The following is a 24,349-nucleotide window of genomic DNA, read 5'->3' as shown; positions in this document are numbered from 1 at the left end:
TTCTCGATTTCTCAGTTTGCACGCCCACAGTTCACTACTAGTTATATTCTCCGAACAAAAAAAAAAAGTCTTTGTGTTAGCTATTGATTTTGGTTCTGTCAGTCTCTCTGTTACTTATCGGTGCTGTGGTGTCGGATTGTTCTCTGTTACATGTGAGATGTCATATTGTGAATTTACAGGTCCTTCTCAAAAAATTAGAATATCGTGACAAAGTGCATTATTTTCTGTAATGTACTGATAAACATTAGACTTTCATGTATGTTATATTCATTACACACAACTGGAGTAGTTCAAGCCTTTTATTGTTTTAATATTGATGATTTTGGCCAACAAGTAAAGAAAAAACAAAAATCCCTATCTCAGAAAATTTGCATATTCCATCCGACCAATAATAGAAAAGTGTTTTTAATACAAAAAAAGTGAACCGTCAAATGATTATGTTCACTTATGCACTCGATACTTGGTCGGGAATCCTTTTGCAGAAATGACTGCCTCAATGTGGCGTGGCATGGAGACAATCAGGCTGTGGCACTGCTGAGGTGTTCTGGAGGCCCAGGATGCTTCAATAGCGGCCTTAAGCTCATCCACAGTGGGGGGTCTGGTGACTCTCAACTTCCTCTTCACAATATCCCACAGATTCTCTCTGGGGTTCAGGTCAGGAGAGTTGGCAGGCCAATTGAGCACAGCAATACCATGGTCAGTAAACCATTTACCAGTGGTTTTGGCACTGTGAGCAGGTGCCAGGTCGCGCTGAAAAATGAAATCTTCATCTCCATAAAGCTTTTCAGCAGATGCAAGCATAAAGTGCTCCGAAATCTCCTGATAGCCAGCTGCATTGACCCTGCCCTTGATAAACACAGTGGACCACCACCAGCAGCTGACATGGCTCCCAGACCATCACTGATTGTGGGGACTTGACACTGGACTTCAGGCATTTTGGCATTTCCTTCTCCCCAGTCTTCCTCCAGACTCTGGCACCTTGATTTCCGAATGACATGCAAAATTTGCTTTCATCCAAAAAAAGTACTTTGGACCACAGAGCATCAGTCCAGTGCTGCTTCTCTGTAGCCCAGGTCAGGCGCTTCTGCCACTGTTTCTGGTTCAAAAGTGGCTTGACCTGGGGAATGCGGCACCTGTAGCCCATTTCCTGCACACGCCTGTGCACGGTGGCTCTGGATGTTTCCACTCCAGACTCAGTCCACTGCTTCCGCAGGTCCCCCAAGGTCTGGAATCGACCCTTCTCCACAATCTTCCTCAGGGTTCGTCACCTTTTCTGGTTGTGCAGCGTTTTCTGCCACACTTTTTCCTTCCCACAGACTTCTTACTGAGGTGCCTTGATAAAGCACTCTGGGAACAGTCTATTCGCTCAGAAATTTCTTTCTGTGTCTTCCCCTCTTTCTTGAGCGTGTCAATGACGGCCTTCTGGACAGCAGTCAGGTCGGCAGTCTTACCCATGATTGCGGTTTTGAGTAATGAACCAGGTTAGGAGTTTTTAAAGGCCTCAGGAATCTTTTGCAGGTGTTTAGAGTTAACTCGTTGATTCAGATGATTAGGCTAATAGCTCGTTTAGAGGACCTTTTTATAATATGCTATTTTTTTGAGAGAGGGATTGTTGATTTTTCTTTACTTTTTGGCCAATATCATCAATATTAAAACAATAAAAGGCTTGAACTACTTCGGTTGTGTGTAATGAATATAACATATATGAAAGTCTAATGTTTATCAGTACATTACAGAAAATACTGAACTTTATCACAATATGCTAAATTTTTTTTTGAAGGACTTGTATATATATATATATATATATATATATATATATATATATATATATATATATATATGTGTGTGTGTGTGTGTGTGTAACAGTGGTGGGCTGTCAGGGCCTGCAAAGCCTTCTCTGCTGGCCTAAAAAGTTTCTGAATTACAGACTGGTGTAAATTATATTTTGTCCATAAATAATTAATAAATGATTCCAAACGGTATGTTCCAGTTCCTTTTCCCGTGGTTGCGCTGCTTCCAGACATGTTTTTTTTCATACTAAATCATTTAACCAATCAGATTTCAGGCATCATCTGTTGCTAGGGTCAAAGAAATCTACCCGAAGCCTTCATTGTCCGTTCCTGATGGCGCAGTAAAGCAAAGTGAAGCATCAAACAGACAGCTGCTTCAGCCAATCAGATTTTGAGTTGGTGACTCAGCGCCTTCTAGCTAGCATACACTAACAACAGCAGATCCAGGCCTTCTGATTTACATTCACCAAGAGATACAGTAGGTGGCGGTATGCACCTAAGTTGTTGGTTGCCTACCGCAATTATTCCAGAGAAGAAGAAGAAGAAGAAGAAGAAGAAGAAGAAGAAGAAGAAGAAGAAGAAGAAGACCTGAAGAGAATTAAAACTTAGGTCAGAAATACCACAGGGCAAGCTGGACTTTCAGTCCTGGCTTTATGGAACTGAAACGCACGGATAATCTATATGACAGAACAGTTGAACTCTTTTTGAGGAAGGAAAGGAGGATGTATTTTGTCTACAAATAATGGGGATTTTGGTGAGTAAAATGTTCCTCTTTTCCTAAATAATATTGCTGTTTTATTAAGTTGTTGATGCTTATTGTATGTGCACAGATGTAGTAGGAGACTTGTGCACTTCAGCAAAGACATTTATTCTGGCTGCACAAGTATCTATCTGCTGTGCAACAACTCTTTATATGCATATCTGCCCAATAAGAGTTTTTTTTTTTTTTTTTACAGACATAAAATAGTGTTGAGAGAGAGGTGGATTGGTTCAGGCGGATCTGTTCTGAAGGCCTTAGTGTGAAATGCACGGTCCGCCACTGATGTGTAATGTACGGAGAATCAGTCTCTTCCTGCTGCTAAGATTAAAATCTGTTCGTACAGTAAAAGGCTTCAATTGTACAATATTGCACGCCCCAGCTGCTGAACAGGACAAGGGAAAAATAAATAAATAAATAATAAACAGAAGATCTTCTGGACGGTAGAAAAAAACCCGTACAAGCACCACGACTTGACAAAAGATGTCAGAGCACTGCTGAAGTTTCAGCACGCACACATCTAAACTCTTAATTAGGGATATGCGAGTACCGATACCAGGTATCGGTATCGGGCCGATACTGGCCTTATTTCAAGGTATCGGGTACTCGTGAAGGCTACCGACACCAGCCGCCGATACTCAAGGCAAGAAAACCCCACACGTAGTAAGCCCTCCTCACCAGCAGTTGGCGGTAGTGAAACCAAATGGGGTGCAAGCTGCCGTTAAACATGAAAGAGGAAGAAGCTCCTCTCTGGAGTCGCTGACAGGCGCAGGGCTCCACTGCAGCGGGCTGACTTCTCCATGAGTCTCATCCAGAGCAGAGACAACAGGATGAATCCAGAACGGCTGCTCGTCTCACCAGAACTTCGCCGGTGTGGAAATTCTTTTTTATAACTGTAAACGAGCCGAGCTTTGCAGAATGCTAACTCTGCAATGCCAAAATTGGTAAAGGAGGTGCACGATCTTGTTAATTTACCACAAGTAATTTTTTGAAACACCTCAGGGCGAAGCTTGTGGACGAGAGTCTGACGCTGTTGTGCTGGAAAGAAAAAAAAAAACCCTGCAGCCAACTCGACGGCAAACTCTGCAGAAGTCTGAGAAAGTGAAGAGAACCGATCCGAGAGCAGCACAAATAACACGAGCTACTCTTAGCAACTCTTTAAACTCAGGGGTTGTTCTATCTTTAACTTTAGTTCATAAAAAAATCATTAAAATTAGTACATTTAAAATTTTTAGTCATATAAAGTGTAAAACTCAGAGAAAACTGTTTTATCTTGCACTTTAGTTCATTTGTAAAATCAAATCAAATCAAACTTTCTTTGTAGAGCACTTTTTCATATTAATAAAAACATTGCAAAGTGCTGAACAGTAAAAACGGTCATAAAAACAAAAGAATGAAAACCGCACCATCAATAAGTATACACCACACACACACACACACACACACACACACACACACACACACACACACACACACACACACACACACACACACACACACACACACACACACATACATACACACTCTGAATTATTTGCACACAGCAGAGGAGACATGGCATGGCACTAAGCATCATGGGAAAACACCACCAGTGGGGCCGTCCACACCAGGAGAAGGCGAAGGTCATTAATACTGGGGCCCCAGCGCTCGACCTCCGACCCCGCCCGACCAAGGGGAACCCGCACACCGAGGTGTGGAGCCCCCCAGGCCAGCCAGGACCAGAGGACTCGAGCACAGTGACCCCAGCAGAGGACCAGGACCAACTCCCGGTGTGAAGAACCCCCATGAAGGAAACACTGGAGTTAAAACAGCTAAAAACATAAAAAGACATGATACAAAGCTAATAGTAAGATAAGATTATAAAGTAAAAAATTAAAATAAGTTAGAAGTACATAATAAAAATAGGACGAATAAATAGGATAAATAGATTACAATAAAAATGCTGGTAGAAATAAAATATAAAAAATAAAAGAATAAAAAATAAAAATGATGCAGATAAGAACTATAAAAGGTTAATTAAAAGCCAGATTAAAAAGGTGTGTTTTTAACCTCCCTTTAAAATGTTGAAATAAGTTAATTTAAAAAAGAATAAACAATCTTATGAAGTTATTTTGATGAGACAAAGCAACACAAGATACATGAAATGTAACATGAACATGAAAACCCTGAGTAGCTTTAAAGTGTTTAACACATAATTTTAGACATTGTTCAAGTTTTTATTTATGACTGGGTCATAAGATTCAAAATTAACAGAGTAAGAATGTTAAACTAAGAGTTTTCAGAAAAACAATCAGCTGTTCACAGGAAACGTCACACCGAAGACAACAAATGCTGAAACACGTGGTTTTTGGCGCTATCTCGTGGTGCGTTCAGGAACAACATGTCAAAAAAGTTTTCTGCGAGAAGCAACAGTTTGTATAAAAGAGAAAATAGAGGCGAGACCACTAAAGTTCTTCATGAATAATTTATGAAAATTATGGAACAAAAGGAAAAACTACATTGAATTCATACTTTAAGTTCATTACACAAACTTAGAATCAGTGGATTCAAACCTGCTGGTTATATGATCACTTCTTTAATAATTTAGAGTTGTTTGTTTACATCTTGTACTTCAGTTCATTTAAAAAAAAACCTAAAACTCAGAGAAATTGTTTTATCTTGCATTTAAAAAAGTGTACAACTCAAATAATTGTTTGTTTTATTTGTCAAGACTATTATTTTGGACTTAAACATAGTGGCTGTGCTGCCATTTTTTAGAAATAAAAGTCATTTTTCAAAAAAATGATCTGCCGTTGCATTTTAAATTTTATGTATCAAATGTATCGGTATGAGTATCGGTATCGGTGAGTACTGAAGATGAAGTACTCGTACTTGGTATCAGTCTGAAAACATGTGGTATCCAACATCCCTACTCTTAAAGCTATAGTGTGTAACTTTTAAATGTCTATGAACGTCCGTTTTAGCCAAGCCACTGCTAGTGGAGATGACAAAATGCAGATTAAGCCGATCGGCTCCTCTAAGATATCACGGGATTTTTCAATATATATAATTCTTGCTTTGCGTGTCAACTGGCGACATTCCTGCGCTGGCGAGCAGGAAATTACGCATTTTACGTCACAACAAGAAGGGAGGGGGAGGACAGGCAGGAGCTCAGGCAGAATGAGGAAGCGGCATGGCGGATAATCCAAAGAAACGGCCGAGAAAGAGTCCTGGAGTGGATCCTACCACCAAAAAAAAAGCCTGGACGGTTGGGAGAAGGAAAGTGACGGAGAAGGCAAACTTGTCAGGTACAAATTAGCAGGCACTTTGTCTCCCGTTTGTAATAAGCTATTTGCGTTTCTGTGGCAAAAAAAAAAAAGGAAAACCATAATTACCTCTTCAGGAGAGTCCATCTTTTTTTCACCAGCTGTCCTGATTCACACAGAATAAAAACCGTTTCCAACCGATGATTCGCACTGTGGAAACGCGAATCACTGTGGCAGTGGCTGGGGGGAGAGGGGGAGGGGGGGACACCGTGGTGTATGTCATGTGGAAGCGCCGGCTTTATTGTTGTAAGAACGCAGAATTCCGCTAGAGGGCGACCGAAGTTACGCACTATAGCTTTAAAGGTGAAATATAGGATGTTCCATTTGCCTTGAGTTCCGGGTGGATCATCAAAATAACCGGTGGGTCTCTTTGTCAATCATTCTGACGAGCTGCTTTCGTCAAGCCGTTGTGTGCTCGCTCCCAATCAGGTTACGTATTGCGCATGCGCATTCAGAGTGTTTATGTAGCCGTTCCAGCTAGTACTTACCGATGGCAAATCTGACCTAATGAAACTGTAACTGTTTCGGAAAATAAGCTTTATGAGCGAGGCCGATCGCAGAAACTGTAAACAGAGCCGTGCACGCCCGGAGAAGATGAGCCATTGATAGGCGTTTCCTCTGGAGAAGCTGTCGAGCAGGTAGGATGGTCTGGCGTAGGGCTGTCGCGGTAAACCGTTATTGACGATAATCGTGGTATTAAAAAAATGAAATTTCAATATCGTCTTCAAAATGCGCACATGATAATATCGTATAGAGGATCTAGTGCCGCTTGAAACGTGTTGAAGTGTATTTTCAAAATCCGCTCCTGTTCTTCCGTCCTGCTTCGTCTCCCTCCTGCAGCACTCCAGCCTCTCCCCCTCCCCTCACATGTAAACACAGCAGAGCAGCGGTAGCGGCACAGCTCCTAGCTAGCTAGCTCCAGGTTAGCGAGCGTCACGAGTGAACTAAACATGTCGGCGGTGGCCGACAACGACAGCGAGACGCTCTATCCTCACCCGAAAAAAGTGTGTTTAGCAACACGGACTGCACTTCGCCGGGTAGTCGTGGGGCCCCATTAGGTAGGTTCCAGACGTGTCATTGTAATGTGTCCGGGCGGTTTCAAGTTGTGTCGCTGATATCCGCCGTCTTCTCCGCCGGCCCCCTTCTAGCAACTAACCAGTGAGTACTCGGAAAAGGGCCCCGTACGGGGGATTTTTGACACGTTGTCGTTGCAGCGTCTAGCGTAGCGCCTTAAATTTGTCATTGAAATTGACTGATGTCAGCCGTTCCTCGGGACCCCCTTCAGCTCGGGGCCCTAGCCAGTAGCGGCGCCTCTGGCTGGAGAGAAGCAGCTGCTGCTCATTCCGCCTCCGATTTAAGCAAACAAACAAACAAACATAAATCCTCGGCAGTGTGGTGGTGGTACAGGATTTCACCCCAACAGGGCCCGTGGGTTTTCATAACCCACCAACCCGACGTACATTACGCCTCTGCTGTGGATCCTCTGTTAATCAGTTCATCAGATTTTAATTAGTTGAGTGTAACTACACTTTTGGTATGCAGTTGTACAGTTACTGTTCTCATATTGTTTCAACACCTCATTTGACAGGTATTCTGAATGTAATTCATCTGGGAAAAGAGATAAAACAAACAAAATAAAATCAAAGATGAATCTGAATGTTTGTACTATTATTAGTTAAATTTTTGCTGATATCGTGATAATATCGTTATTGTGATATTTTTTGCCCATGATAATCGTGAAGAGAAAATTTGATATTGTGACAGCCCTAGTCTGGCGCATGCGTGTTTTTCAAAAAGCGAGTAACAGACGTTTGGCTTCGTCTTTTCGAGAAAGTCCTGTATTACACCTTTAATCTTAGTGACTCCTTTGACAAGACCGTTGAGTTGTTGAGTTTTCCAACCAGTAATCTCTGCACTGCAAAATTATGGCTATAACATTTATTCAAGGCTTCCCAAGCCTGAGTGTAGGCTTCCTCATTGTCATGGTAGAAAGACACAGCACACCAAGAGCTTCTCTACTTATGTATCTTTTCAGATTGGTCAGTCTGTAACAACTCACCTGTCTTTTCCAAAGCAATGCTGCCACTACGCTCTATATGGTCACGGGCGGACAAACACCTAACAGCAGGAGTGACAGACCAAAAACATAAAAGTGAGTCCAAACCCAGCATTTATTTTACCAAGAAACCCCTCAACAGAAAACCAGACACTGGTCGCTCGAGCAAACCTCCTAATAACTTTATAAAACTGCTGCACAATGCGGAAAGTCATGAAATAAACCTCAAATGTTCCTCAATGTCCAAACTTTCCCAAAGTTCAAAGTGCACGTTCCTGCAGGAGACCTACTGAGTGGGCCGATGGCAGATAATTACTCACGGCCCGTAAACATCCCCAGTCCTCTGATCACCGCTGCGTCTCCTCTCCAGCCCGGCAGCTTTGTGGAAAAGTAATCCAGTGATTCCAAAAGCGCAACAAAGTTATAATCCCTGAGGCACAGATCCCACGAGCAAACATTCCACGGCTGTTACCTGGTAGTAGCCTGCAAACAGCCCGTGCGACTGACTTTTAAACCCAAGATTATTTGCGGCAGTGACGTCACATTTCCCATCTCTATAAGGATCCATTTTCACATTCAGAGGGTTGAATGGAGCTGCTGGCTGCTCAACAAGGGAGCTAACGGGCTGCTGACGCTGACTCAGGATCAGTGGGACATATTGATCTGCTTCCTGTCAACAATCAGCAGCCTGAATGGAGTGTGTGAGCATCACACTGAGCTGGGAGAAAGTCTGAGGAGAGAAAGGAATCCAACCCAGGTCCTCCTGCTGTGAGGGGACAGTGCTAACCACTTCACCCCTGCTGCTGCTGCTGCTGCTGCTGCTGCTGCCTCAAAGCTCAAAGAACAAGAGACAAACTGGGAGTTTTCATTCAAACTCTGTTTGAAAAAGTTTTAAAAAGTGTTTTAAAAAATTTTCTTTGAATTTCACACATTTCTGTGTGTGTGTGTGTGTGCGTGTGTGTGTGTGTGTGTGTGTGTGTGTGTGTGTGTGTGTGTGTGTGTGTGTGTGTGTGTGTGTTCTCGTATTTCTATCCTTGTTGGGGCCAAATGTCCCCACAAGGATAGCAAAACGTGGAACGACGTGCCTTGTGGGGACCTTTTTCCGGTCCTAAGTAGGAGAAACAGTGTTTTCTTGACCATGTTGTTGTTACTGAAAAAAGTAAAAGTGCAAAAACATTTCTTTAGGGTTAGGCTTTGTTGTGGTGTGGGTTAGGGTTAGGGTAAGGGTCAGGGTCAGTTAGACATGAATGGGGGTCAATGGAAGGTCCCCACGAGGATATAAATACAAACATGTGCGTGTGTGTGTGTGTGTGTGTGTGTTTGTGTGTGTGTGTGTGTGTGTGTGTGTGTGTGCGTGTGTGTGTGTGTGCGTGCGTGCGTGCGTGCGTGCGTGCGTGCGTGTGCGCGCGCGCGCGTGTGTGTGAGTGTGTGTGTGTGTGTGGACTCAGTGAAGACAGGATCAGGAAAAAAGACAAAGTTCAATCAAACCTCCAGTTTGGTTCAAACGCTGCTTCAAGATCTCAATGTTTCCTTTGAACCACTGCTGAGTTCCACGAGCGATCTGAGTGTATCTGTCCCAGTATGTTGGATCATCTTCTGTCATTCTGTTCGCCCAGTCCTGTTTGGGGACATATCTCCTGGTGTTGCTGTCGTAGTGCTCAACCTGAAGTTCATCCATTAAACCAACGATCACAAACTCTGGAAAGTTTGGAACTTGAGAGACTCCAGTGTAGAAATGCTTCAGAGAGTGAATGTCTGGAAGAAAGAGAAGAGAGTAAATTAATCAATAACACTGACAGTCCAGCCTGATTGGACATTTGCTGTTTCCCTCTGATCTGGCTGCTTCTTCCTTTTCTTGTGTAAAGTGTTGAGCTGCTTTAAAGCCTGAATCCATGAGATTCAAAGAGCATCTCTTCACTCTTTTCTTCACTTCCTCTGATTGGAAACACTTGATGAGACCAATCAAAGCTCACTTTCTTCTCGTTGATCAATTAATGATTGAAAAGCTCTTTGGAGGACTTCCGATATGACGGAGAAGCGAGTAACAGCATAATTTGTAAGCTACCAGGCGGTCTTATTCCCCCTGAAAAATTATACATCTTTTTGATAAGCTGGCCGTGACAGATATCATGAAAGGGGGGAATAAACAGAAAGCAAAAGGAAAATCTCGGCAAAAAGTGGAAACGAGTGATTTTTCACCGAGTGACAGTGTGGAATTGGGTTGCGGTGCAAATGAAGCTAATGTGCACATCGACATGGAGGCTATTCAAGCTAACATCATTGCTGAAATACAGGCGGGCTGAGTGGATGTGAAGAAAGAACTGACAGAAAACATTGGACAACTGAAAAGTGAACTGAGCGATTTCAGAGGAGAGTTTAGTGTGAAGCTAAACACTCTTGCCACCGACCTAAAAAACATAACGGATCGAGTCAAGCAGGCGGAGCAGAGATTAGCCGAGGTGGAAGAGTGGCGCACCGAAGCTAAAGAGATGCTGATCCATGCCTTGGAACACCAAGATTCTCTACAAGCAAAACTGATGGGCCTGGAGGCATGTTCGCGCAAAAATAATATACGTATCCATGGCATTCCTGAAGACGCCGGGGGTTAAAATATCCAGGATTTTATCACAAACTTCCTGAAAACCGAGCTACGCCTTCCTGACGCCTCTCTCGGCATCCAACGCTACCACCGGTCCCTTGGAGCCAAACCCCCCGCGGGCTCCAGTCCAAGGTCGATCCTTATCTATTTTTTGGAGTATAAAACTAAAGAGATGATACTCCATGATGCTTGGAAAAAAAGAGAAATCTTTTATGACGGCAAACGAGTGTTTTTCAAGCAAGATTACCCAACCGAAATAATAATGAAAAGAAAGGTGTACACTACCATCAGAAAAACATTAACACAAAAGACTCTCCGGTTCCAGACTCTCCACTCAGCCCGACTCAGAGTTCATTGCGAAACCGGCCCAGTTGTTTACAACAACGCGTCAGAGACAAGAGCTGACTGGATAAAAAGAGGACGACTCCCAGAGACCACCGGAGAACGTCTCCCTACTGATGATGCACCCGTGACAAAAGCCAGACAGCCGCCTTGGGAAAGTGCAGGTGCAGCCTCACGCCGACACTGGGACAGCTGACTGAGAGACATCCAGGAAAAACTGAAAGGACTTCGGCACAACACTAGCACTTCGTAAGAACTTTCCCATGTTATAAAGGAATGAGGGATCACTCATATTACATGAGTATGTGAAGTGTGAAACACAAAGGTAAAGTCATATTTCCTGTTAAGATAATATAATGTTTAAAGGAGGGGTGTTACGTGTTTTTTTTAACCCTTTAGTATCAATCTACAGCACACTCAAGCAACAGCTTTGCCCAAACTTGGATAGTGAAAGCTGCATTTATCAAAAACAACTTAAAGGTGCATTAAGGAGTTTTACAACCTTAAAAATACTTATTTTCCAATATAAATATGTTACACATTTTTAATGATGTGTACAATGTGCCCTGACATATTCATTACAAGTACCTGTAACAGCGCTAAATTGTCACTTGAAAGTTGCAGTGCCGGTCCGGCACCAGAGTTTTTTTGGGGAGAATTTGAAAGGAATGACGTAATGCGCGCTCCGGCTGGTTAGGTTTCATTACTCCACCAGATGCTTAGTGAGCAACAACTGAGCAGGAGCTTCCAGAAAGTAAGAACAGACTGGCTTCTAGCACTGCCACAGCTCCACACAGACTCCACCAGGTAAAAGAAACTTAAATCTTACTTGAGCGCTTCTAAACGAACGAAGACGGAGTCCCCCTCTTCCGTGCACGGGAGCCACAGGGACGAGTTTTTCACTAAGCTGTGTTACGCCCAATGCCTGCGGGGGGCGCTGTTTCACATAAAACGTGCAAACTCCTTAAGGCACCTTTAAATCATATTTGCCTCTGCATCATGTCTGCCTCAAAGGACTGGAGATGAGTCCCTGTCTCTTTAAGAATGTCCTCAGCTTCACAACACGCCCCCTTCAGAGCATCCATCTCGGCTATTTGCGGCGTATTTCCCCCAGGGGAGTGCGAGCTGTGCAGGAGGAGCTGTGCAGACTACGTCAGAGCTGGGGCGGAGCTGTGCATTATGGGCGGAGCTGTGCAGAACCGAGTGTTTCAGCGCTCAACATGGCTGCCAGGGGGAGAGTCAGGGATTGCTCAAATATGCATGAATGGTTCAGGAAACAGCTCCACGCATCTTTTTAATGGGGAAATGACACTATAGCATTCTACAAAGATCAAAAAAGTGGGTTTTGCATAATACCCCTCCTTTAAAACTGACCACCTTGGGGTCTGTACTCTGAATCAATAATGTGCACTGCTCCATTTCTGTTTTGTGGGAGATGGCAGTCTGCACTTGGAGGGGACCCTTCTAATTTGAGGGCTTCCACCTCTAAAATAGAAGTTGAAACCATACTTCACAAATGGAAGTTTGTTCTGATTTCTTCTCATTCAAGATTTATGTTTATGTACAGACAGATGTTTTTTTGGTTCAGGTCATCGCAGGGAATCCAGAGATGTTTTTGGAGTTCTAGTTATTACTGATTTTGATGCAGAATGAAGGATATAAAATTGTCATGCTTAGCGTGAACGGGTTACATAATCCTATGAAAAGAAAAAAAACACAATTGGTAAAATGAAACGAGAAAAACAAGATATTATTTTTCTGCAAGAAACACACCTTCCCCAGTTAGAACAAACTTTTTTTTTTTTAAATTAGGATTTAGAAACACATATTTTTCATCTTTTCAAAAAGAAAATACGAGAGGTGTCGCAATCCTAATATCAAATAGAGTAAACTTTCAGTTCATATCTCAAATAACAGATAAAGAGGGACAGTACTTACTGGTCAAATGTTTCATTGATCATAAAGAGGTCACACTCTTGAATGTTTATAGACCACCTGGTTACAATAAACAATTGATAAAAAAAGATCTTCAATTTAATACTGGAGGAAGCTTCAGGAGTTCTAATCTGTGGAGGTGACTGGAATGTTTGCTTGAACCCGTCTTTGGACTACTCAAACCAGACAAAAAAATGCAGCTGGAATGCATATGTCAGAAAACAATTAAAAGAAAAAGGAATGATTAATATATGGAGAGCGGCACTTCCACATGAAAAGTGTTTTACTTTTTTCTCCTCCCATACAAGGTTTACTAACTAATAGACTATTTGTTTATGTTTGATATAGACAGACAGAGTTATAAAATGTGACATTAAAGTAAAAGATATATCTGACCACGCTGGGGGGTATTTGACACTTAATTTCAGCAACAAACCGAAAGACACCTGATGGAGACTGAACACAGGCTGACTTAATGATACCAACTTTCAGACGTTTATGGCGAACAAATTTAAAGAATATATGACCAATCATGATAATGGAGCTGTCACTCCAAGCCTTCTGTCGGATGCTGCTAAAGCTGTCCTTATGGGCAAGTTCATTATGTGGTCAACCCGCAAGAAAAGGGAAAAGGAGAAACAAATTAAAGACCTGACCATGAGGCTTAAATCTTTGGAGAGAAAGCACATGGAATGTAAAGATACTAATACCTTAAATCGAACAGAAAAAAAACAAAAACAAACGTTAAACGATATCTATGATAAATACAGAATGAAGCAAAGTTTATAAAACAGAGCTACTATGAAAATAGCCCAAAATCTAAAAAACTTCTGGCTTGGAGAATCAGAAGACAACAGGCGGACAGACTGATAGCTAGGAGTCAAGATGGCGCCGCTGTGTCTGACATGCCGCTTCCTCCTCTGTGTCCTGCTGTCTTATGGATTTGTAGTTGTGTCATCAGCTGTTACATATGATCTAGCTACGCTTCTTGAACTGCGTTTTCCGTTTAATCATCCTGTTAATGGGAAATTCTACAAACCTCCGCCACCACTGCTGTCATCAATTCCTGCCTTCCTCAGTCGCCCTGCCTGCCGGCTTCCAGGCACTAAGCGCCGCAGAAGATGTGGTCAGAGAGGAGGGCTACATGTCAAGCTTCGGTCCTACCTGAACTTGCCTTGGATTAGGAGTAGTGATCTGATTGGACCTGCCTGTGCCGTCCCCAGTAGAGCTCGGGAATGCTACCGCTGGCTTCGTCCTGTTGGCCCGGACACCGACATCTCTTCTCCAAGTTGGTGTTGGTGGGAGAAATCCTCGCGCGGCCGTGTCCTGGAAAACCTCCGCCCGATTACTCGTGTGACAGCGTTGCCTGCCGCCTCGTCCTCGCTCCGCATGGGATTTTGCAACGCCAGATCGATCAACAAGAAAACGTTTGTCTTCAATGATATCATCTCCTCCCGCAATCTGGATTTCCTCTTCCTCGTGGAAACGTGGCTGCCACCAGGTGATGTCAGTCTGCTCTCGGAGCTCCTCCCCTCCGGCTACCGGTTCCTAAACTCCCCGAGACAAACGGGAAGGGCTGGGGGGATAGCCACCGCATACAAGCAGTCTTGAACTGCCGCCAACTGTCCCCCAGGGGGTTCTCCAGCTTTGAGCTCCAAGTATTTGTATTGACTCTGCCCTGTCCCATTCTGTGTGCTGTCGTCTATCGGCCACCTAAACTGAAAAAGGATTTCCTGAGTGAGTTTCCCGAGTTTCTAGTGGAGTTTATGCCAAAGTTTGATAATATTCTAATCTGTGGGGACTTTAACATCCATGTTTGCTGCTCCTCAGATGAGCTGGCCAATAACTTTAAATCTCTCTTAGACTCTCTGGATCTCACACAGTCTATATCTGGTCTCACTCACAGGTTAGGTCATACATTAGACTTAATCATTTCTCGGGGGATCACAGTGTCCATCTGTGAGTTGTCAGCTCTTCCCATCACTGATCACTCTCTTATACAGTTTGGCATCTGCGCTGTTCCACCTGCGCCCATGCCTACTGCCCCCCAACGTCGCCGCATCTTTACCTCATCTGTAGTAAAGGACTTTTCGGCTGCCTTTTCTGCTCCTGGCCTTTGCTCTGCTCCTGAACTGACCTCTCCTTTATGTCCAGACCGCTTCCTTTCCACCTTCCACTCCACCTACTCCCAGATCCTGGACTCTGTAGCACCTTTTAAGACTGTGACTACTAGAACTCCCTCTGTCCCATGGCTCAATGACACAACTCGAGCCCTGAGACATCGGTGTAGACAAGAGGAACGCAAATGGAAGAAGGACAGGTTACAGGTGTCACTGGACATTTTTAGGGACAGCCTCACCGCCTTTCAGAGGGCAGTAGGGGATGCTAAAGGGCAGTACCTCTCCAATCTCATCAGGAACAATAGCCACCGCCCTGGAGTACTGTTCAAAACCATTAATTCTGTAATTAACCCTTTGTCTGTTTCTTTGAACGATGTTTCTGAACAAACCTGCAATGCTTTTAAGCAATATTTTTTGGACAAAGTTGTGTCTGTTAGGCAAGCTATTACACCTGTTCCTACAGCTTTTACATCCACTCCTGCTGCACAATGTGTGCTTGAGAATTTTGACCTTGTTACTCTTGTGGACCTCAAAATAGCTGTCCAGGGGTTGAAGTCTACAACCTGTGCGCGAGACACTGTTCCCGTTCGTATTATGAAGGAGGCCGTTGACATCTTAGGCCCATGCCTTGTTTCCTTCATAAACAGCTGTTTTAGTTTGGGCACTGTGCCAGCTGCTCTCAAGCACGCCATTGTTAAACCATTGCTTAAAAAAAAAAAACCCGGTCTGGATCCCTCCCTTTTATCTAATTTCCGTCCTATCTCTCACCTGCCTTTTTTGTCCAAACTGATGGAGAAGCTTGTTTTTTCACAGCTTCTCTCTCACCTTAATTCTAATGGCATTGTGGACAAATTTCAATCAGGCTTCAGGTCGAGACAGAGCACCGAGTCTGCACTGTTGAGGGTCTATAATGATATCTTGGCAGCTCTAGACAACAGAAGTTCTGTTGTCTTGGTGTTACTAGATCTAACAGTGGCCTTTGATACTGTGGATCATACCATCCTCATTTCCCGACTTCAACACACTGTAGGCCTGCAGGGTGCAGTTCTCAACTGGTTTTCCTCTTATCTCTCAAACAGATCTTTTGCAGTACATATAAATGAGTTTGCGTCTTCTGTTGCTCCTCTCTCGTCTGGAGTGCCTCAAGGCTCTATTCTTGGTCCCATTCTGTTTTCATTATATATGCTGCAGCTTGGTCAACTTATCTCCAGTCACAACATCCAATTTCATTTTTATGTGGACGATCTCCAGATTCATCTTTCAGTTATCCATAGGGATGGGACGAGATCTCGTGTCACGAGATCTCGCGAGATCGCAATGCTGCGAGATCTTGCGAGATCGAATGCCGCGAGATTAAGTACGTTTATATAAAGGCAAAAACTCTTTATTAACTGGAATATTGACGGAACAATACATTACATGGCGCACAGCCATATAAACACGTGCAAAACCCTGAATGTGCTCATATTCATATTTAAAAACTCGGTCGAAAAGGACATGAAATACTGTTCTGCGCATTTTCTATCTGCAAGGAATCTTGGTCTTTTGAGTCCACAAACTACTTGTGATACAGTTTAATTGATATGATGTAAAGAAAATGTGCGGAAACGGTCGTTCAGTTCTTCTCTTTTACTGAAAAAACGGTGCATCGCATCAATGAACATTTTACCACGTTTTACCACGTCTTACCCCCCCCCCGGTCTCGTGTCGTCTGGATCTCGTGGACTCAATCTCGCGAGACACCTCGCCCCCAGTTATCCATAATGATCGCTCTACGCTAGACTCTCTCAATAACTGTCTCCACACCATCAAAAGGTGGTTGTCACAGAATTTCCTTCATTTGAATGAGGACAAGACTGAATATATCCTCTTCAGTCCTGATCCAAACCGCAGTTCCCCAGATTTTGGTTCATCCACTCCGCAATTTGCTTCTGCTGTTAGGAATCTGGGTGTGATTTTTGACAATGGACTTAACTTTGAAGAGCAGATCAGTTGAGTTGTGAGGGCGGGCTTTTTCCAACTGAGGCTTCTGAGCAGAGTGAAGCCCTTCCTGTCCCGGGCAGATTTAGAGAAGGCCGCTCATGCTTTCTTCAGCTCAAGGCTTGACTATTGTAACGCCCTTTACGCTGGACTGAATCTCTCACTCCTCCATGAACTTCAGTTGGTTCAGAACGCAGCAGCTCGTCTCATCTCCAACTCCTCAAAATACTCACACATGACTCCGGTCCTTCAAGCTCTCCACTGGCTTCCGATGCGGTTTCGAGTCCAATACAAGATCCCGGTGTTTGTGTTTATGGCTATAAATGGGCAGCTGCCGCCCCCCCCCCCCCCCCCCCCCCCCCCCCCCCCACATTAGACAGGAGAGGGAGGGACAAAGAAGGAGAGACTCCGTTATCCTGGAGACAGGCAGTCATCTCAATAATTCCTAAACCCGGTAAAGACAAGACTGAATGTAACTCATACAAACCTATATCTGTTTTGAAAATAGATTATAGATTATATGCTTCAATCCCAGCAAAACGGATGGAAGATATCATTCCTGACTTGACCGACACAGACCAGACAGGTTTTGTGAAGAATAAACAGACGCAGGATAATGTTCAGCGGGCACTCCTTGTAATTATATAAAAAATACTAATTGTAAATCAGCAGTTATCAGTCTGGATGCCGAAAAGGCTTTTGACTCAGTCCGATGGCAGTACTTATATCTTGTTCTTCAGAGATTTGGCTTTAATACTCAGGTGGTGAACTATTTTAAATCTTTATACAGTTCACCAATAGCCAGGATTAAAATCAATGGTAATACATCCAAAACTGTATCCATTTAAAGATGATGCAGACAGGGGTGTCCCTTCAGCCCCACCCTATTTACCATATTTATAGAACCTCTGAAACAGGCCATCAGAGAAGACAAAGGCATGACAGGAGTTGCAATTGGAGATGAGCAGCATAAGATATGTGCCTACACTGATGATATTCTTTTAACACTCACTGTTCCAAATAAATCTCTGCCTAAATTATTAGGCTTACCTGAAACATTTGGTTTGTACTCCAGGTACAAATTAAATTTGCATGAAACTCTAACCCTCTCCTTCAACTACCTCTCACCCAAAAACATTCAAAAAATGAGTACATTTATTTGGAAAAACTCAGTTATTAAATATCTAGGCATAAACATACCTAAAGATCTATTGCAGGTCTGTGTTCATAATTACCCACCCTTAAAGCGATACTTCAACATTTTGGCAAATTGGCCCATCGAGGGCAATTCCCCAGTCATTTAGAACAGCCTACTTTCTTTTTTGTGAGGGCGAGCTGTTGTTTATTCATTATAACGTGTCCACCAAAGTGTTTTGGGGTTGTTGGATTGTGTATTTGATGAGTTTGATGAGGGAAGCAAACATACCGTCCACTTTCATTATGTCCGCCGTGAAGCTCTCCTCAGATGCATAAACAATAAACAACAGCTCGCCCTCACAAAAAAAGTAAGTATGCTGTTCTAAATGACTAGGGAATTGCCCTAGATGGGCCAATTTGCCAAAATGTTGAAGTATCGCTTTAACGATTGATATTAAAAATGATCTAAACCGCTGGTCATTACTTCCTATGAATATATACAATCGAAGAGAAATTATCAAAATGAATATACTACCCAGATTATTCTTTCTCTTTCAGGCTTTACCTGTGGAGATACCTGCTAAACAGTTCACTGAATGGAACAGATTAATCTCAGATTTTATTTGGGAAAGTGAGAGTAAAGTTACAGACATTGCAGCTTCCTCAGGACAAAGGTGGGATGGCACTGCCATGCTTGAAGATTATTACAGAGCTGCACAGCTGCGCTCATTAGTCTGCTGGTGTGATCCAAACATTGAAGCAAAATGGAAAGATTTGGAGCAAACCCAAATAGAAGAACCACTATCATCTATTCCAGGAGACAAGAACCTTCAAAAGATAGACCCTAGATAAACTTCCCAATTGGAGTACTGCCCCATTAAACGTTTGGCATCAAAAATGTAAAGATCAAAAATTTGAAGAATCAACAAAAATACTACGCTGGATTGCTTAGGATTCTGATTTTGAATCAGATGAATTGGACAGTAGATTTAAGCAATTTATCAGCAGAGGGATCACGTCTTACTGTACTATTTCCAACAAGGCGGATCTGAAGACTTTTCAACAACTGATACACAATTATAACTTGGAGAAGCAAGACTTCTACAGATATCTACAGTTAAGATCTTACTTTGACAAACATATTAAAAATACTAGTAGTAAAAAAGCAATCACAAAAAATGGCTGAATAAAGAGTCTCCAACAATCACCGAATGGAAAAAAAATAATTCAGGACATTCATAGTATGGAACAAATGACATTTTCTTTAAGATACGCCACCAAAAAGGGAGAAAAATAATGGAAAACCTGGATGTCATATTTCAACCAGGAGCAATGTTGATGTTCCTCCTCTGGTTTACATCACCTGTGTTTATAAAGACTCGTTCTCCCCCCCCCCCCCCCCATGTATTTTGATTACTTTATCTATTACTATTTGTTCTCTGGACTTAAATGGTCATGAAAGACTCAAATGAAATGACCTGAAAGAAATATGGTTTTGTATGCCCTGATCTTGATGTCACCCACTTCATTTTCCATTTATATATTGTTTAGTACCTCTGTAAGCTTAATTTTACATGCTGGTAAACTCCCTGAATGTTATGATGACCCTATCTGTCTGGTGTTAAATGTTCAATTTCTGTTGTTTTTGTATTGTAAAAGCAAAAATATAAAAATAAAGTTAAAAAAAAAGAAAAGCTCTTTGGAATTTCTTCAGCTGCTTTCATTCTGACAGGAGGAAACATTTAGATGACTTTGAAGAGACACAAGAGCACAGGAGGTTTACAAAAAAAAAAAGCAAAAATGTGTCCAGATGTTTAACAGTCTTGAACAATCTGATTATTAGGTAAAACTAGTGAATTCTTTCCAGTGAGATTTCTCTATCTCTGCTGGTGAACAGGTATGGGTTGGTCAGAGCCGGGCCTTTCTCCACATCATGTGTTCCACAGACTGATTCCAGCAGGGACCACATGTGGAGCTGTGAAGACGTCTGTTTGAAACAGGGATCTGATCACTTTACTGTTCTGACCACTGCTGACAGAGAAACAGAGCCGAGCAGCTGGAGGATCAGTCACAGAGAACAAGGTTAGTTGTTGAGGATCCACTCTTGGTTGAGCTCTAAATAACATGCAAGCAGCAGAAGAGAGACTTTTGCATCACCTCCAGGTGACCCAGGGATCCTGGATTCTTCTAGAAACTCCTTCTTGGAGTAGAGATGAGCAGCTCGGTTCAATCACTGATCAACCAGTAGAATCTTACTGTTAAACCAGGATTCAATCAGTACACATTTGTCTTCAAACGGTCTGTCTTTGTTGTTCCAAATATCATATTTATTGGGTGAAAATTGATGTTCAAAAGGAGAGACCATGAGAGGAAGGCCTGGCGAGGAAAAGATGAGCTTTTCACCAGGAGACGGACGAAAGAGTTGAGCTGGGTGTTGTTTATTCGCAGCACACAGGTGACAGCAGTCATTCCGGGAAGCAACCACATGACAGATCATTCCTGCCATTTTAACCCCAGCAACCGTGCACCACACCTCCTCACGTGGCTAAACCCCCTTCTAATGTGAGGAACCACCCTCTCCCAGCAGCCCCCCCGAACATTCAGAAGTGACCAAACGCCCCAAGGGAGAATGAACAAACAACTCCAACAAAAACATCAGTCAAAGTCTCTTAAGGGAGGCCTAATCACACGGCCATACCGACTGTGCACCTCCACAACGGCAGGAGCAGGACCCGCCGGCGGGGCAACAGGGGCTGGAGCTCCCATGGCAGCAGTCGACTTGGGGGGACGTCCCCGTCTCGGAGGCTGTGCCACCTCCACCGGCTCCTCCGGCAGAACATGCGCAGGCTTCAGGCGATCCACCGAAACCCGGACCACCCTACCACCCATGTACAACGCAAACGTCTTGGGCTCCGTCTCCAGAACGCGGAACGAGCCATCATAAGGAGGCTGCAACGGGGCACAGTGGGCGTCATGGCAAAGAAACACATACCGAGCCACCATCAAAGTCCTCAGAACATAGGAGCGGGGGAGGCAGTGGTGAGCAGGAACTGGGGCCGAACTCCGACCCGGCTCCACGCAACTGGGCCACTGGGGGGCCGCCAACAACCAGGGCGCTGAAGGATCCGGGAGGAATTCACCGGGGACCCACAGTGGCTGACCCAGGACAAGCTCAGCAGACCATGCCTGCAGATCCTCCTTTGGGGCTGAACGCAGGCCCAGCATGACCCACGGCAGGCGGTCCACCCAGTTGCAGTCCGTGAGGGCAGCACGGAGGGCAGCCTTCATAGAGCGGTGGAAGTACTCGCGCAGCCCATTAGCCTGGGGCTTGAATGCCGTGGTGCGGCGCAACTTCATCCCGAGGCTCCTTGCTACTGCAGTCCAGAGCTCGGAGGTGAACTGGGGGCCTCTGTCAGATTCGACATCCAGTTGCGTGCCAAAACGGGCCACCCAGGTGGAAATGAAGGCCCGTGCCACCTCTACTGCCTCTACTGAAACCAGCAGAACCACCTCCGGCCAGCTGGTGGTCCGGTCCACCATAGTCAGGAGGTGAGTAAAGCCGTGGGAGGGGGGCAGCGGACCAACCAAGTCCAGGTGGACGTAGTCGAACCTCCTCTCAGGCACAGAGAACGGCTCCAGTGGGGCCCTGGTGTGGCGGTGAACCTTGGACCACCGACATGCCACGCAGGAAGCTGCCCAGCTTCTGACGTCCTTCCTGAGCATTTCCACGGGAAGTAGGGGTGCTGCACCACCCCTACCGCGGGAAGTAGGGGTGCTGAGGGTGCTGCAGCACCCGGTCTTTTGTCACGCTGTCACGCCACATACTGTATTTCTCACGATGAAAAAATAATCCCTTTAAACTTGTCTGGTGCGCCATTGGTGCGCTGCTGGTTGGATGAGGGTGCCCGTGCGACGCTCGTCCGTTCCCTTCCCCCCCCCTGCCGTTGGATGAAAGCGCTCATCTCGGGCGCTGAGCCCTTTTTTCTCTCAGCACCCCCTGTTGAGAATACGTTCCCGCGGCTGTGTTCGTGAGGTCCGGCCTGACAAACTTCACCCCAACCAGCTTCATTGATGCCCTCACCCGAGGATGTGACAGTGTGTGGATGGCATTGAACACCTGGCGACGCCAGCCCGCAGGTACCATAGGGCGGGGCTGACCTGTGGAGACATCGCAGAGGAGCAACACGTTGCAGCCCTGAAACGCTACATCCTGCAGCTGCAACTCCGTAGCGGCTGTCCTATACGCCTGGACCTCTGCATCAGCCTGCTGGTCGGCGGCCATTGAAGCATAATCCACCCCCAGCTGCACAGATTTCTCATTTGCCCGGGAGAGACAGTCAGCGACAGCATTGCTCTTACCAGCAACATGCCATATGTCTGTGGTGAACTCCGAGATGGCCGAGAGGTGGCGCTGCTGCCTGGCAGACCATGGCTCTGTGGTCATAGCCATGGTGAAAGTGAGGGGTTTGTGGTCCACAAAAGCGGTGAACCGCTGCCCCTCCAGCAGGAACCGAAAATGGCGTGTGGCGAGGAAAAGAGCCAACAGCTCCCGGTCAAATGCGCTATATATCCTCTCGCTGTCCCGCAGCTGCTTGTTGAAAAATGCGAGAAGCTGCCAGGCACCATCCACTCACTGCTCACAGACCGCACCCACTGCATAATCCTAAGCATCAGTGGTGAGTGTGACCGGTGCTGTCGGGGAGGGATGCGCCAGCATGGCGATGTTGGAGAGCGTGGCCTTGACCCTCTGAAATGCCAGGATTCTCTCAGGTGTCCAGTCCATGTCCTGCTTAGGCGTTGCACCCCTCAGCACCTCATACAGGGGGCGCATCAGGTGAGCCACATGTACGATAAAGCAGTTGTAGAAGTTCACCATGCCAAGGAACTCCTGCAGGGACTTGATGGTTCGAGGACGCAGAAAAATGGCGATCGCCTCCAGTTTAGCGGGTAATGGTACCACCCCATGCGAAGAGACATGATGACCCAGGAACTCGACCTCTGAGAGTCCGAACCAGCATTTGGCCGGATGAATCATCAGTCCGTGCTCAGTAAGCCTCCCGAAGAGCTGTCGCAAGTGTAACAGGTGCTCCTCGGCCGAGGCGCTGGCCATCAGGATGTCATCCAGGTACACAAACAGGAACGGCAACCTCCGTAACACAGAGTCGATCAGCCGCTGGAAGGTCTGCGCTGCACCTTTAAGTCCAAATGGCATCTGCAGGAACTCGAACAGCCCAAACGGAGTGATCACCACAGTCTTGGGCACGTTCTGGGGGTGGACCGGGACCTGGTGGTAGCCTTTCACCAAATCTACCTTGGAAAAGATAACTTTCACCGCCACGTGGACTGAGAAATCCTGCATGTGTGGAATGGAGTACCGATCATGCTTGGTGATGTTACTCAGTTGCCGAAAATCACCACACGGCCTGCAGCTGCCATTCGATTTTGGGACCATGTGCAGGGATGAGGCCCACAGGCTGTCAGAGTGCCGCACAATACCCAGACGCTCCATAGTGGCAAACACCTCCCTGGCAATCCCCAGTTTAGCCGCATCCAGCTGGCGAGGGCGCACATAAACCGGCGGCCCAGCCGTGGGGATGTAATGTTCCACTCCGTGTTTGACGAGGGAGGCCGAGAAGGTGGGGACTGTGAGATCCGGGAACTTGGCCAGGAGCTGCTGGTACACATCCCTGGTGGGCAGACTATTAGTCAGAGACAGCAATCCACCCCTCCCCAAGGTGTACGAATAGGAGGACAAGGAGAGCGCGTCCACCAAGTGGCGGTTTGTAATATCCACTCATAATCCATGTGCACACAGGAAATCAGCCCCAAGGATCGGCACGGCTACATCAGTCATCACAAAGTCCCAGCCGAACTGCTGACCGTCAAAACACACAGTCACATACCTGGTGCCGAATCTGCGGATAGCAATTCCGTTTGCGGCATCCAGCTGTGGACCATGTTCACCGCTGGCTATGTCAGTGCTGTAAGCCAGTAAATTGCTCCGTTGTGCACCCGTGTCCACTAGAAAATGCCTCCCGGACACAGTCTTTAATAAACAGCAGTTTGTTGGTATCCTCAGCGCTGACAGCTGCCACCGAGCGCTGAGGCAGCCATTTCCCTGCACCAGGAATGCGCACGGCGGCGTACAGCCCTTCTCCCGGGACCCGAAACGCCGGTGGAAAAAACACAGCGCGCCGTCGTCCTTACGCCGCTTCCTCACTGCAGCGACTGCAGCATGTATGTCCCCGTCTGGTTGGCGTTGCGGCTCCGGCAGGCAGGTAGCATGGACTCCGAGTGGTCGTGACGCGAGCAAGATTCTGTCGGCCTC

At 45.3% G+C, this 24,349-nt stretch overlaps 2 protein-coding genes across 11 annotated transcripts in view; one reads left to right on the top strand and one right to left on the bottom strand.

The window, feature by feature from the left end:
- Positions 1–24,349, top strand: part of LOC115409065 (class I histocompatibility antigen, F10 alpha chain-like) — a 272,574-nt gene that overhangs the window by 128,526 nt on the left and 119,699 nt on the right. The window lies entirely within an intron of this gene.
- Positions 1–24,349, bottom strand: part of LOC115409066 (class I histocompatibility antigen, F10 alpha chain-like) — a 348,874-nt gene that overhangs the window by 322,748 nt on the left and 1,777 nt on the right. For all 8 annotated transcript variants that reach the window (XM_030120049.1, XM_030120048.1, XM_030120045.1 and 5 more), the window contains exon 2: positions 9,397–9,663. In XM_030120049.1, the coding sequence (XP_029975909.1) occupies positions 9,397–9,663 (267 nt within the window). The remainder of the gene's footprint in view (positions 1–9,396; positions 9,664–24,349) is intronic.

Source organism: Salarias fasciatus, chromosome 22, assembly GCF_902148845.1.
Source record: "Salarias fasciatus chromosome 22, fSalaFa1.1, whole genome shotgun sequence".
NCBI lineage: Eukaryota > Metazoa > Chordata > Actinopteri > Blenniiformes > Blenniidae > Salarias > Salarias fasciatus.
This window is presented reverse-complemented; position numbering and strand designations above follow the sequence as displayed.